The following is a 14,025-nucleotide window of genomic DNA, read 5'->3' on the forward strand; positions in this document are numbered from 1 at the left end:
TCTCATAGGTCCTTGGAAGGTTTATAACTATTTTCTTGGGGGTTGGGACACCCCCAACCCCCCCCCCAAAAAAAAATGAAAATACCACACCCAAAAAAAATTTATTTTTTAACTAAAATTGAAAATGAGGGGGGGGGGGGCACACCCCCTCCCCCAGCTAGTATAATGCTATTGTGATTCATTGATAGATGCACTACTTGTTTACATAATTGTCTTTGTTATTTTCTAAGAGTAGGCGATGTATTTCTTTAGAATTCAACAAAATTGTAAATAATGAAACTCATCAATACCCCACCCCCTTTTCTTTTGGTTTTGCATTGTTTTTAAAATTTAGAGGACTTGTCATAGAATTGATTTGGTACATTATGGTACTTAGCAAGGGAAACTTTTTAGTAAAACCTACAAAGTTAGTTGTTTTTAAAACTTACTTTCAGGACTTTCCATGGAATTTTTAAATGTATTTATAGCCACTTTGCTAGGAAATCTAACAAGAAAATTTGTAAGGAAGATTTTTTAAAACTTAGAGGTCTTATCATGGAATAGATTTGAAATAGTATGGTACTTAGCAAGAAAATCTTTTCATTAAAATCTAAAAATAATGAAGACTATTAAATCTATTTAGAATTTGTGGGAGATGTTTTTATCGTCTATTTTTCAAATTTTTTATTAAACAAACCTGCCTCAATTCCTGGATTTAAATTATGGTTAAGTGTCTGAATTACCATTTAGGACAATAAAGAGCATAATTTTTTTTTTGCGGAACTTCTTGGAGTTGGGTGCCAGCTTTCGGTCAAATGCGCTTATTAGGTCAAATTGATCTTAATTGTAACCTAATGTATAGTATACTAGCGGCTTCGCCCCTAGCCTCTAGGGGCTTTGCCCCAAGAGGTACCTAATTAAAGAGAAAAAAATAATAACCTCTGGATATGCCCCCACAAATTTTAAATGATTAAAAAAAATAAGTACCTGATGAGAAGCCCCTACTCCTCGGGGGGATTTTTTATTTTTGGGGGCGGGGTGTGAAAGAAAATAGCCTAAAACCACAACAGGACCAGTAGGTATATTTCCTGGAGAGTAGAATCTGAACCGTTCAGTAGTTACCGACATCTTAAGGGACAGACAGACATCATTCTACTTTGTATTGTAGATAATTAAGAACAGTCTGACCTAATAAGTGCTTTTGACTGGAAGCTTGCACTAAACTTTATGGAATTCAATTACACTATAAAATTACCCTCTTTAATAGGAAAAAAATATGTTACGGACTAAAGTCATGTATTTTTTGGAAGTTATTTGCTTTATAATATAATATTAACAAATAAAGAGTAATTTATTAATTGCATATTCTTTCAGGGATAGAACAATGAACTTTAAATTAATATTTATTCATCCACCTACGATAAACAAAATTAGACCTTTTGACAATAATATACAGAGCTGGATCTTTAAATCATTTTAGTGGTGAGCCAGATCGGGGTGAGCCAACTTTCCACCCATTAGAGCACAGCATTTTATGAAATGCCGCGCTGTGATTGGCTGAAATTCGGCTCACCCCGATCTGGCTCACCACTAAAATGATTTAAAGATCCAGCTCAAGTGTAAAAGTTTAATACTATTAGTTTGTACTAGGGTTGGCAATCCGACTAATATTTGGACCGGATTCGGATTCTTACAAGAATCCGTCCAAAAGTAAAACAGATTCTTACAAGAATCCGTCTAAAAACAAAACGGATTCTTATTTTTTAACGGATTCCGGATTCTAGCAAAATTTTAAAAGGCTTTTTAAGAAAATAAATTAAAGGATTAAATTTTACCGGGTACTGGGAAGAATCTAAAGCTGCGTTTTTTCATATTTTCACACTAGCTTTTCTCCTATTTCTAGAACCTACAGCTGCCAAAATGACTGTTAAAAATTAAAATATACATTCGGACCAAAAAAACTCCAGACGCTAACTTTACCCTAACAAATAAGAATCCGTATCCGCTATTAAAAACGGATTCAGGATTCTTATTCTGGATTCCAAAATTTTCCAAAAATTGGGCAGATTCCGGATCGGATTTCCAACCCTAGTTTGTACAATTCAATCTTAATCAAACCCTACGCCTACAAATTCTGACTTCTTTTAAACGAAGCCACACCATAGTTTCAACAGTATGTCCGCGTGTCATGAAAGCTGTTGTTAAAAAGGTGATGCTTTTGAAAAAACTTTTAAGGAAATGTGTTATTTAAAGATAGAAAAGTTTTAAAAGTTGCGGTTAAGAAATGGTTTTAACTCACCATGTCCGTCTATACGTTCGGTACATAATGCTACAAAGTAACATGCTTCTGCAAGGAAAAGCAAATATTCTCGGCTGCTCTATCAAATAGACTTTAAATTTCTCTATAGTTTACTTTGCCATATTTGAATGCATTTTTATTTTTCTGTTACCCGCAATAAATAAATATTTTGGAGGCAGATAAAAAAGGTCGTCTATAATAAACGTTACCCCCAAAAATCTCAAAAATCAGCTCAATTTACCTACCATATATTTTTTTCAAATTAATTCAGAGCTGGATCTTTAAATGTGTAGCCGTTGGCGTGGCTGTAGCCGTGGCCGTAGTCATGGCTGTGGCTTTAGCAACGCTTTAGCCACACTAACGGACTGTGGTCACTTTTAGCGTGGTTAACCACGCTACGACTACGACCACGCGTTGCCAATATGATTTAAAGATCGCATTTTTTTTTTGTGGCCACGGCAACGCGTGGTTAATATGATTTAAAGATCGCTATTAGGTTGGTGGCTGTAACTCTGACCACGACTACGGCAACGGCTACGCTTTTAAAGATCCAGCTCAGTTATTGGTTACAGCTGCTACTAAAGGCTGTTGTCATCCTTGTTTTTAAGATTTTCTGAATTCTAAAGTTGCTTTTGTTTTTTTAGGTCAGGCTGTGATGGATTCCTAACAGGCAAGAAGGGAACTAGTGGCATTACACCGGGAAAACGAAAAAGGAAAATTCTTATTCAATTTTAACGTGCTGACAGCTGCGCCCCTAGCCTCTAGGGGCTCTGTATTCAAAAAAAAAAAAAAAAAAAAAAAAGAGTGCTCAATCGGTTCAGTAGTTAAAGTTATTGAAATCTTAAGCTTTAGACAGAAAACAACCTTACATCCAACTTTATATAGCAGGATATTCTTAACAGGTAAAAACCCACCAGAAGAATAATTTGAAATGCTTACAAATGTTATAAGGTCGTTCTGTAAAAGAATTGACAGATGCTTTAGCGTTCTCCTCTTAGAAATATTTTTTTTAATTTTCAAAATTGTTATACCCTCCCCCATACAGAACCCCCCCCGACAGAACAACTATTTTAGGTTAGGTTAGATTTTAGGCTAGGGAGCCGAGCGCTGCGGCTAGGCAGGCTAGGGGGCCGAGCGCTGCGGCTAGGCAGACAATTAATTTTAATTAACCATCCAAGTTTATAAAATCCCTTAGTACTTAATTTCCACAAACGATGGTCTTCAAAAAAAATTCTATCCACACCTTTTTTTTGTGTTTAACAATTTTTAGACATGTGTAGCTGCTGTTACTTAACAATCCACAGCTAATCTGCCTTAAAATGAGGACGTTCACATCTGCTAGGCCTCTGGATTTTAGGTTACACACGTTACATTTAAGAGCAGATATTTCTTTCTTTAAACAAACTGAAAATAAGACGGAAAAAAGTTTTACTTTTACTTTTTTTTATTAAAACCTTTGGCTTTCTCTCTCTTTAGGTTTCTGCTCTGTTAATATAATTTTAATCAATATTTTACATTTTATAAATTATTTTGTATATATTATCTATTCTTTGAATCCTACGCTTTTTTGTGAGGCTCTGTGCAGAGAAAATAAAACAAAGATAATAACATCCAAGATTTGAAAAGTTTTTTAATTCCAGCTTTTAAATACTGAATGTTTCTTTGTCTGTTTGTTCGTGTGAATTTCTGTATCGAAAGATATTGCTAACCTCTGAACCGATATAATTCTCCTTTACTATGTAGCTTCTCACAAGTACTGGGAAGATTTAAACTATTTTGAGGGAGTGTACCAAAACCCTTCCAATAGAAATTGCCCCTAGAAAATAAGTTACACCGACAAACCTCCTAAAGGGACTAACCTCCTAATGGGACAAACCTCCTAGAGGACATACGTCCTACAGGGACAAAGGTGATTTACTTATATTTGAAAAGTCCAGGTTAAAAAAAGAGAATGAAAAGTAAGATGTGATTACTAATAAAAAGAAAAATATAGATTTGTAGTGATGGTTATTAAAGCATTACAGACAGACAGGCAGTAACATGTTACTTATAGAATGGCTGTTCTACTAAGAATGCTTATATTTGCATATTTTGTGTTGCTTAAGCTACAAATATTTCAATATTTTATGTCAATTTAATTCTTTCTTTGAAAAGTCAATAAAATAAAATGCTTTTGCTTAAATATCATCATTTTATGAAAAATCGGTTGATACCTATATAAATGTCTTGAATTTTTAAAGAAATATCTGCCGGTCCAAAATAACATTTAAAAAATAATTTGATTATTTTCTTTGTTGATGACAGTAGCAGCAATTTTAAATTCATGTTTTTGTTCACATAGGATATAAAATTTTACTTATATTTTAACTTTGCCACTGAAAGGAACAGCGTTGTGGAGCCGGAGCCGGGAGCCGCCATATTTTGCTGGAGCTGGAGCCGTTATGTTCATTAAAAAACGGCTCCGGCTCCTGGTTAGCTAAAATAAGAGATTTATTATTCATTATAACTGTGTAACTCTGTTGCGTCGTGTGCAAATGCCCCTTTTAAGTTTTTCACGTCCATTTTTATTAAAAATTGAACTTCTCAAAACCTTCAAAAGTAAAAATAGGCAAAAAATAAATGATGAGTTTCTTGATTTTAGTTGGATCCGGAGCCGTTGTCTTCACAGACGGCTCCGCGGAGCCGGAACCGGAGCCGCACCAAAATCAAACGGCTCCGCAACGCTGGAAAGGAATAATAAGAACCTTGATTGGCTGACTTCGTATAAAGACAAATACTTTATATATTATTTAAAATAAACTAAATATTCTCGCCACTAGAAATAGCTTAAAAGAACAGGGACCTAAAGGGATAAGACAATGTCGAAAAATTAATGTAGATCCTTTAATTATAATACACCAAAGTACCCCTTCAGTAGATTTAAATTAGTGGTTGGAACGTATGAACACTCAACTTAATGAAACAAGCAATCTAAAGTCTCTGAAGTTCCCAAAGTTGTTAGATAACCAACAAATAAAAAAAACGTTATTATAAATATTTGGGGACTAGTTAAATAAACAGCCAATTTTCCCCTCTCTCTGTCAAAAGCACAACAGGGCCAGTAGGTTTATTCCTTTAGAAACACAACCTCTTCGGTTCAGCGGTTACCGAGATCTTAAGTCAGACGGACAGACATTACTTTGATTATAGATTTAAACAGTTTTAGTTTTTTATAACACAGAGGAAAAGGTCATTGGATCAGTCGAGTTCGTAGGAATGAGCATAGTAAAACAAAATTAAGGCAAAATAACTTTCTTTTTGTTGAATTTAAAGATTTTCAAGGTATTATTTGCCGTTTAATATTTTTTTTAATAATTCTTCCAAATAATTATATCTTAAAAATGTTCTACGATTTAATCTAGTTTGATTTTCGTCAATTTTGCTCTGTAGATCATCAGCATTTCTGTTAAATATCTATTTTTTCAGTTTGTCAATTGAATTGACTGTCCTTTACTTGTTTGATGAACTTGATAATTCAAAAATATGAGTTCAATGTATTTTTTTTATATGATTTGTTTACCTATCATCTTAATGTACAATAACATGCTAAATAATGGCTTAATAGTTGTAAACAATTACAGATAGCCATCGTTACATTTGCACGACCTTGATCTGAAAAACTTAAATGTATATTGTAATAAGTTACGCCTATTGTGGGCCAAAGCATTCTATCTTCTCTTCTTTCACGTATTTGTTATAGCAGAATTATGCTAAGTTTTTAGTTTTGATCCCATACGTTCCTAGCTTTGCTGCGTTTCATGCTACAGAAAGTTAAAACTGAGGAAAGCCAATTAAGAAAAAAAGGGTCTGTTTATTACACTTGTCCCCAAAGTTTTTTTATTCATTTGTTACGTAACAACTTTGGGGACTTTTATTAAATTTTTATTGGTTGGTTCATTTAGTTGAGTGTCCACACGTTGAAACAACTTAATATAATCTACAAAAGGGGTAATTTTGTAAAGCATCTTTGGGTATGGACATCTATTTAGCGTCCATTGTTTTATCATCTAATATCTCTGCGATTAAGTAATAAGTACACCTTCGTCAATTTAAATTCCAACCCGTTAAAGTTATGAGATTAAACATATTTTAACCAAAAAAATGTGTAAGGTAATATTTAACAAAAACGTGTTTTTGTTGTCAATCACAAGAATTAAATATTCATCAATAATTTTGACAATTTTCCCTCAAATTTTGATGATTATCAATAATTGTTTGATTTACAACTAGAGGAATTAAAACGTGCACTAACTGCTTCTTGGTTAAGTATAATTGTCTGGGATCTAAAGGGAGAAGACAACGACCGATAAATTGATGTACATCCAAATGATGATATACAAAGTTATCCCTTCTGTAGATTACATTAGTGTTTGAAACGTTTGGACACTGAACTTAATGAATCAACCAATTAAAATTCAACAAGAGTCCCAAAAGTTGTTAAGCCAACGAATAAGAAACGTTATTTTAAAACTTTGGAGACTAGTGTAATAAACAGCCCAATGTCTCCTCCCTCCCTGTATAATTAATTTTGTTTTTGTGCATATATCTTTTTCCCCTTTTATTCTAGAATTCTCATTTCAGAATATTCGAGTTATCATATCCTCAAAGACCAATTCTTGCTCGTTGAAAATTAGACTAACGGCTAGGGTCTTAGTCCCTAGGAGCTTTGTATTCGAATAGGCAGAGAGCTAAAAAAATAGCCCATCACTATCCCTAAACTCAAATCTGAGAATAAAATATCCTAAAATCATAATAGGAGCTATGTAAAGCTTACATGATAAAAGTGAACGTAATTGGTACAGTTGTTATTGAAATCTTGAGCTTCAGACAAAAATCCTTACTACTTCTGTAACAATATAAAATTAAATAGAATGAGAATTGGTGTGTGAAAGTAGGTCGGCAAGAGAGAAGAGTGTAGATTATCATACTTCAGATAAGAATAAAGAAAGAGAGGTAACCTTCTATTATTTTTCATTCTTGAATCTTGATAGCACAATTAAACGAGTTCCATGTTAGTAATTTATATTGACGACGATTTTTCCCCTGTCATAATATCGGGTCATCTCAAAAAACGCCTATCTCAAAAAATGCCCATCTCAAAAATCGCCTACCTCAAGAAAATGCCTTTTATATAGATTTTTAATAGGGCATTGTTTATTTCTAGCCATTATTATTTGGGTCCATAAATATGTAGTTGGTATAGTTATTTATTATGTTTGTATGAAGACATGTCATTTATGATATATTCTGAATCCATTATTACCTATTGGTAAAATAAAATTATTTTTATTTAGCTTTTATGTACGTACTACCTATACTAGTGCTTAATCTTCTGATGTTTTCAGGATCGTATGGAGTGTGATGATGTGAGTGGTAGTTCTCTGTCTAGCAGTGAGTGGGAGGATCTAGGGTCTGATCTTAGTCATGGAGATAATGATGGTAGAGAGGTAAGTGAGTGGGAGCACCTAGGGTCTGATCTTAGTCATGGAGATAATGATGGTAGAAAGGTAAGTAAGTGGGAGGTCCTAGGGTCTGATCTTAGTCATGCAGATAATGATGGTAGAGAAGTAAGTGAATTTTTTTCATGTGTTTTCTTTATTAATTTGAGGCAGGTTAGCTTAGGTTATTTAGGAACTGTGTTGCTACGCCCCCTCTTATTTTCAATTATTTAAAATATAGGATGGGGGGGGGGGGGATTCAGTTGACTGGGAAAGAAAGCACCACAAAATAAATGGATTGATTGATGCTTAGACTAATATATTGATTGGTTGCTTGTCTGTCTAGGCTGATGATGAACAGTCAGATTGGCCGGGACCAGAACCTGCTGCCATGTCGGTCATGCAGCTCACTGATGAGGAAATAGATTCTGAAGTCACTTTCAATGTTAATACTACTAGGTAGATATTTAGTTTTACCCAAATAACTAATAGATGAAGGTTTACTCTAGTCCCTATTTATTTAGGGTATGTGGGGGGGATTTTTGGGGCCAGCGGCGTTCTTAAGCTTGAAATTGAAATGATTTAAAAGTTTCAACGTAAAGTTATTTTTTCTGGTAGGTTTCTTTAAAAACTTTTAATATTTTTGTAATATTTTTTCTTGTATTCATTCAAATCCGGTGGATAGGAACCGGTTTTCATCCATACGAAAAACCTATGTCTAGCATCGTATTATATCCAGCTTTCTACGAATATAAAAATGTACAATCATAAGATTAAAACTAGTTTATTTAGCCCCGAGGTGCCGAAGGCACCGACTAAAAAGCTGGAAAGTCGTTTATAATACGATGCGAGAAATAACTATTAGGATATTTCTGAAAATTACATTTAAAATTTTATTATTAGGAAAGGAACTTTAACGCGGCGGAGTTTTACAGCGCGTGAAATAAAAGCAGGTGCGCGGCGTCTGCGCACTCAACGGACCATTCCAACTGTCGAGGCTGGAAGACGACTTACACTCTCTGAGATAATTGCCAGATTCATTCAGGTAGAGTATCCCTAAGATCCCTGCATCCCCCCCCCCCCTTTCCAAAAAAAAGCATATACATCCTAGGCCTCGTGATCACTTTAAGCTCGACCTTAAAGAACGTTAATATGTCTGAATTCATCAGACAAAATGTAAGTCATTTCTTCTGCAAAAAAAATGTAAAACTGGGAAGAAATGGTAGCCGCTAGTTTTCTACATATAATATAACTATATTCTATCTATCTGTCTATGAATAATTTTTATATCTTCTACCGTTCCATCTACCTATCTATTCACGTTTTCTCAATCCATTTACTTTCTAACTACAGTGTGTTTTTTTATGAGAACTTTTTTGAAAGTAATTTTACCCCACTTATAGTTATCAAAATTAAATAATAAATGGCTTATTCTCTTCGTTTTTTTATAACCATTAATAGAAAAGCAAAAAAAATATTTCAGTTTTTTTTCTTCAAAAAGTACAGTAAATTGAAAAATTCTAAACTTAGGTGTCAACATCTAAAAATGGTTTTAGAGCATTTTTCTTATGATCAAATCTCCTACCCTTTGCAAGAATGGCTGCAAAACGCTTCAAACTTGAGATATAGAGCTAAAAATTTATACAGATACTATTGGTGACATGTACTAGAACATTTAAAAATTTGAAGGCCATATCTTAACCAGGGAGGGAGAACTGGCCCCTCAAAGTACTCTCTCCATTCGTGCAAAGGGTAGAAGATTTTAGCATAAGAAAAATGCACTAAAACCATTTTTAGATGTAGACACCTAATTTTTGAATTTTTAAATTTACTAGGTATACTTTTAAATAAAAACTGAAATATTTTTTGCTTTTCTATTAATGGTTATAAAAAACGAAGAGAATAAGTCATTAATCATTAAATTCAGATAACTATAAGTGGGGTAAAATGTTTTCAAAAAAGTTCTCATAAAAAAACACACTGTATTTAACTAAACATTCTATCTATACAGGATCCAAGTATGAACAGTCTGTGCATCCCGCTACCTGTCCGGTCATCTGAAGGTCAGGACGACAGGATACTTCGGTCACAGCCCACAGAGGTAATCCTTTATATAGACACTTGAAGAGCATAATAGACACCTTCCTGCGGATATTAAAATTAAAACCGAAGGCCTGAATGACCGAGCTAATAAAACTAGTATTTATTTTATGATTTTATGAAAATTATCTGTAACCCGGTGCTATGCATGATTTTTCAGGTGTGGCTGAGAACCAGTTCTCAATCATACTCAACCATTCACTAGAGTGATCAATTTTATATAATTAAAGAAGCTTTATATTGGTTCTTATCCTTAAAGGAGAAGCCTGTTCTTTCCTTTCCTCCAATAAGACTTTTGGTTTTATTATCTAAACTCTTTTTTTTTACAATTAATATAAATATTTTACTATTATATTATTATTTTATGTAATTCTTCTAAATATATTTTAAATTACAATCAAAACAAAAAATATTTAGTTAAAATTTATATAACCACACATTTTTATTTATGAAAAAGATATTTTATTGCAATATGTGTTTTAAATTTTTTTGTGTTGATGAATTTTCGTTTTTAAATTAGCTCTGGATTGGGAAAGTTGATGATACATGTTTATGTTAAAAGGAAACATTTTTAATAATTCTGTTTAAAATCATCCTAGAAACGGTATGTATTACAATCAATAATATAGGAATCTACTTAAATACAGACCTCCATCTTTCATAGCAATTCTAAATCCTAATGGCCCGGACTAACAAAACTGGTATTAATTTTATGATTAGTTATGATATTCGTGGAAAATTTTCTGTAATTCGATGCTTTGCTTGATTTTTCAGTATGACTGAGAATCGATTCTAAACCAGCGGATATTAATCGGCTTCAAAGCTTAAATACATAACTCATTTATTAGGGTTTTATATATCCGGCCGGATACCGAATATTGAAACTATCCGGATACCGGATGTCCGGCTGATTTTTAAAGCCGGATATCCGGTAATATGCCAGATTTCGAATGTTTGACAGATATCCGGCAGATAACCGGATATACGGCATTAGAAATCAGCCGGATATCCGGTATCCGACCCAACTATATTATTATGATCTAGGATCGGGGGACGGTGCTACGATTGGCCTCTTTATATAGTTTGTCATGGACACAAGAGGAACCAAACAGTATTGTCATCTCAAAGGTAACACACATTTTTTCATAGGCGTAGCTAATCTACAGTTACGGTGTTTTGAACGTCTGCACGTCAAAAGAAGTTACGTGATAATGACCACTCAACCTTCCCTTAGATGCCCTTTGGTTGCAAGGAGGGAGATTTGTAGAAAGTTTAGGTTCTACACATCCAACAACTGCAATCATGCTTTTCCTACTCCATGCTCCTCATTCATATATGAGAGTGCCATTAATTAGGGTGGCTTAATATGGAACACCTGCCAAAACTATAAAAAGACGTAAATCTTCTGTTTTAAAGTTTCGTAATTTTTAAGTTTTAGCATATTCTCTTTCTTTTCTTTGTTATGACAGCTGAACATCTGCTATATTATATCCGTTTGCACATTTCATGATTATCTTATGCTCCGCTACTTATGGATGTCTTCATGCCTGTTTTTTTTTACAGAATATTCACGTGACGGAACCAGCGGCAGAATTTGTTGTTCCTGGCATACCTAGACCTAAGGTAATAGTATATAATTTATTTTATGGGGGGGGGGGAGGTTTAATGCAACCATCTCGTAATCAATGAGTAAATGGCACTTAGAATTCGAATTTCCATCTGAAATTTTGCATGAGTAATCCTTGGTAATGGTAGGTCTATTTTCCCTAAACGTTTAGCCGTATTTTTGCAATTTTTAGGGCAAATATGTCATAAATTTCGTAGGAATCATCTTTTTGAAACATATTTTTGCTTTAAATCATGTGAAATGATACAAAAAAAAAACCATTTTTTAGTTTCTAGTACCGGCAGCCACCGGCTAGAAACGTTTGAAGACGTTTTGGAGCGGCAAAGAGTATTATGTGGAGATAGGTTTCGTGATGGATTTTCCTTGAAAATAGCCAAAAAATGGCTAAACGGCCGAGCCAACAGCCGTTAAACGTTACTTTTCCAATTTAGGGAAAATAAACCTACTAAGGATTACTCATGCAAAATTTCAGATGGAAATTCGAATTCTAAGGGCCATTTACTCATTGATTACGAGATGGTTGCATCCCCCCCCCCCCCCTCCCTTAATTTTAATTAGTGACAGTTTTCTGTCAATTTAATTCAAATCAAAGTTCCAGTGCTTTCACACAAAGTGCCTGTGGAGCTATGTATCTCCCTGCCCCCCTTTGTTTTGAAAATAAACGCAGCGAGATTTATTTTTCTAATGCCTATCCTCTACGAGGGCCGGGGTCCTAACTTTGCAGGGCTACCCACTCAGTACCCGATATAACCTAACCTCACCTAAAGTAATAAATTAACCTCCCACATCCAACTTATTTTAAATTTTTGAAATAAGGGGGGGGGGTGCTTTAACTTAATAATTAGTTTAGACTAAATGCCCGACTCCCTTAAAATATTAAATAAATATACTTGAGTTTATCTTTCTTTCTTTTCCGTTTTCCGAGATATTAATAATAATTTTTATGTTTTTTAGGACCACAGTAAGAAGTTTGATCCTAAGAGACAGAAAAAGCTACAAACTTCAGTAAGTATCTATACACTTCCTTAGCCTCTAAAAAGAATTGGGTTTGACTTACCATCCTAGAAAAATAGCCTAAAACCTATGATAGTCCAGCTGTTAGCGAGAAATTTGCTGTAACATACAAACAGGCATTATGCTATTACAATATACTATGGGAAATTTAGGGGGTGTGGGGGGGGGGGGGGTAAAACCTCCAACTTCAATATTCGATTTTTTTTTTTCCTAAATGAGGGGTAAGCTATTTTTTTCAGAGGCAATTTCTTTTAAACCTTCATTGTAAGGTAGAACCATACGGGTTCAGTGGTAAGCGAGATCTTTCGGTGCACACAGACAGACAGATTCTTGTTACTTTTATAAGATGATTTTGTATTAGTTTTAGGTTTCTTAACTATAAAATTAATTTATAGTTTTAGTTTTAGGTTTCTTAACTATAATATTAATTTTGTAACAGCAGATATTTTATCTGAAAATAAGAGGGGGGGGGGGGCGTAATGACATCTATTCTTAAACCGTGAGCAAAATGGTCTAAATATTGAGCTAGACCCTTCAAACTTGGTATATAAGCCTAGTACTATAGGTATTACATCTAAATGGCAAAAAAATCCAAAATTTTTTATTTTTAGGTTAGGTTAGGTAAGAAAAACCCTGCGGAAATGGGGTTTTTAGGCTTTTTTTGGTCTATATTGATGTGGAAACTTACCTTAAATTGTGTTTTCTTAGGGTTTTCACTTAAATACACTGGGTCTATTCATAAGGACATTATTTAAGATGCAAGTTGGGGACCGACCCCAGGGGGCTAGGTGGGTGGCCCGCAAGGGTTAAGTGCATTTTTTCCAATATACATGTTGTGACACATCAAATTATAGGTTTTTTAGGTCAAGGAACTCAAATTCAGAGCTAAAATAAGCATTAGACTAATCTGAAGCTAACCCCCCCAGACTAGTTTGGTTTTCTGCAGGGCTTAAGAGCATTTACCTAACCTAACCTAGAAACTTACTTATATTTTTACAGGTTTTTTTCTTGAATAAACTGTGTCTATTAATGAAGACTTTATTTAAGATGATCCAGCAAGTCGGGGACCGACCCCAGCGGGCTAGGTGGGTGGCCCGCAGGGGTTAAGTGCATTTTTTCCAATATATATGTTGTGATACATCAAATTATAAGTTTTTTAGGTCAGTAACTCAAATTCAGAGCTAGAATTAGCATTAGACTAATCTGAAGCTAGCCCCAGCGGGCTAGGTCGGTCGCCCGAGGGGGTTAAATGCATTATTTTTAATATATATCTTGTTATATATCAAAATATAGGTTTTTAAGGTCAAGAAACTCAAATTTAGAGCTAAAATTGGCATAAGACTTACCTGAAGCTAACCCCCGCGGGCTAGGTAGATTTTCCGCAGGGATTATGTACATTTTACCTAACCTACCCTAGAAACTTACTTATTCTTTTTGTTTTTTTTTCCTTGAATAAACTGTGTCTATTAATGAGGACATTATTTTAGATAATCCAGCAAGTTGGGGACCACCCCCAGCGGGCTAGGTGG

General features: G+C 34.3%; 1 protein-coding gene across 1 annotated transcript in view; it reads left to right on the plus strand.

The window, feature by feature from the left end:
* Positions 1-14,025, plus strand: part of LOC145305238 (uncharacterized) — a 56,660-nt gene that overhangs the window by 23,148 nt on the left and 19,487 nt on the right. Inside the window, exons 13-21 of the mRNA XM_080146834.1 lie at positions 2,923-2,989; positions 7,211-7,270; positions 7,663-7,764; positions 8,102-8,214; positions 8,659-8,800; positions 9,767-9,856; positions 10,900-10,983; positions 11,419-11,478; positions 12,437-12,487. Coding sequence (XP_080002960.1) covers positions 2,923-2,989; positions 7,211-7,270; positions 7,663-7,764; positions 8,102-8,214; positions 8,659-8,800; positions 9,767-9,856; positions 10,900-10,983; positions 11,419-11,478; positions 12,437-12,487 — 769 coding nt within the window. The remainder of the gene's footprint in view (positions 1-2,922; positions 2,990-7,210; positions 7,271-7,662; positions 7,765-8,101; positions 8,215-8,658; positions 8,801-9,766; positions 9,857-10,899; positions 10,984-11,418; positions 11,479-12,436; positions 12,488-14,025) is intronic.

This window comes from Acartia tonsa, chromosome 14, assembly GCF_053477335.1.
Source record: "Acartia tonsa isolate MP-2025a chromosome 14, ASM5347733v1, whole genome shotgun sequence".
Classification (NCBI taxonomy): domain Eukaryota; kingdom Metazoa; phylum Arthropoda; class Copepoda; order Calanoida; family Acartiidae; genus Acartia; species Acartia tonsa.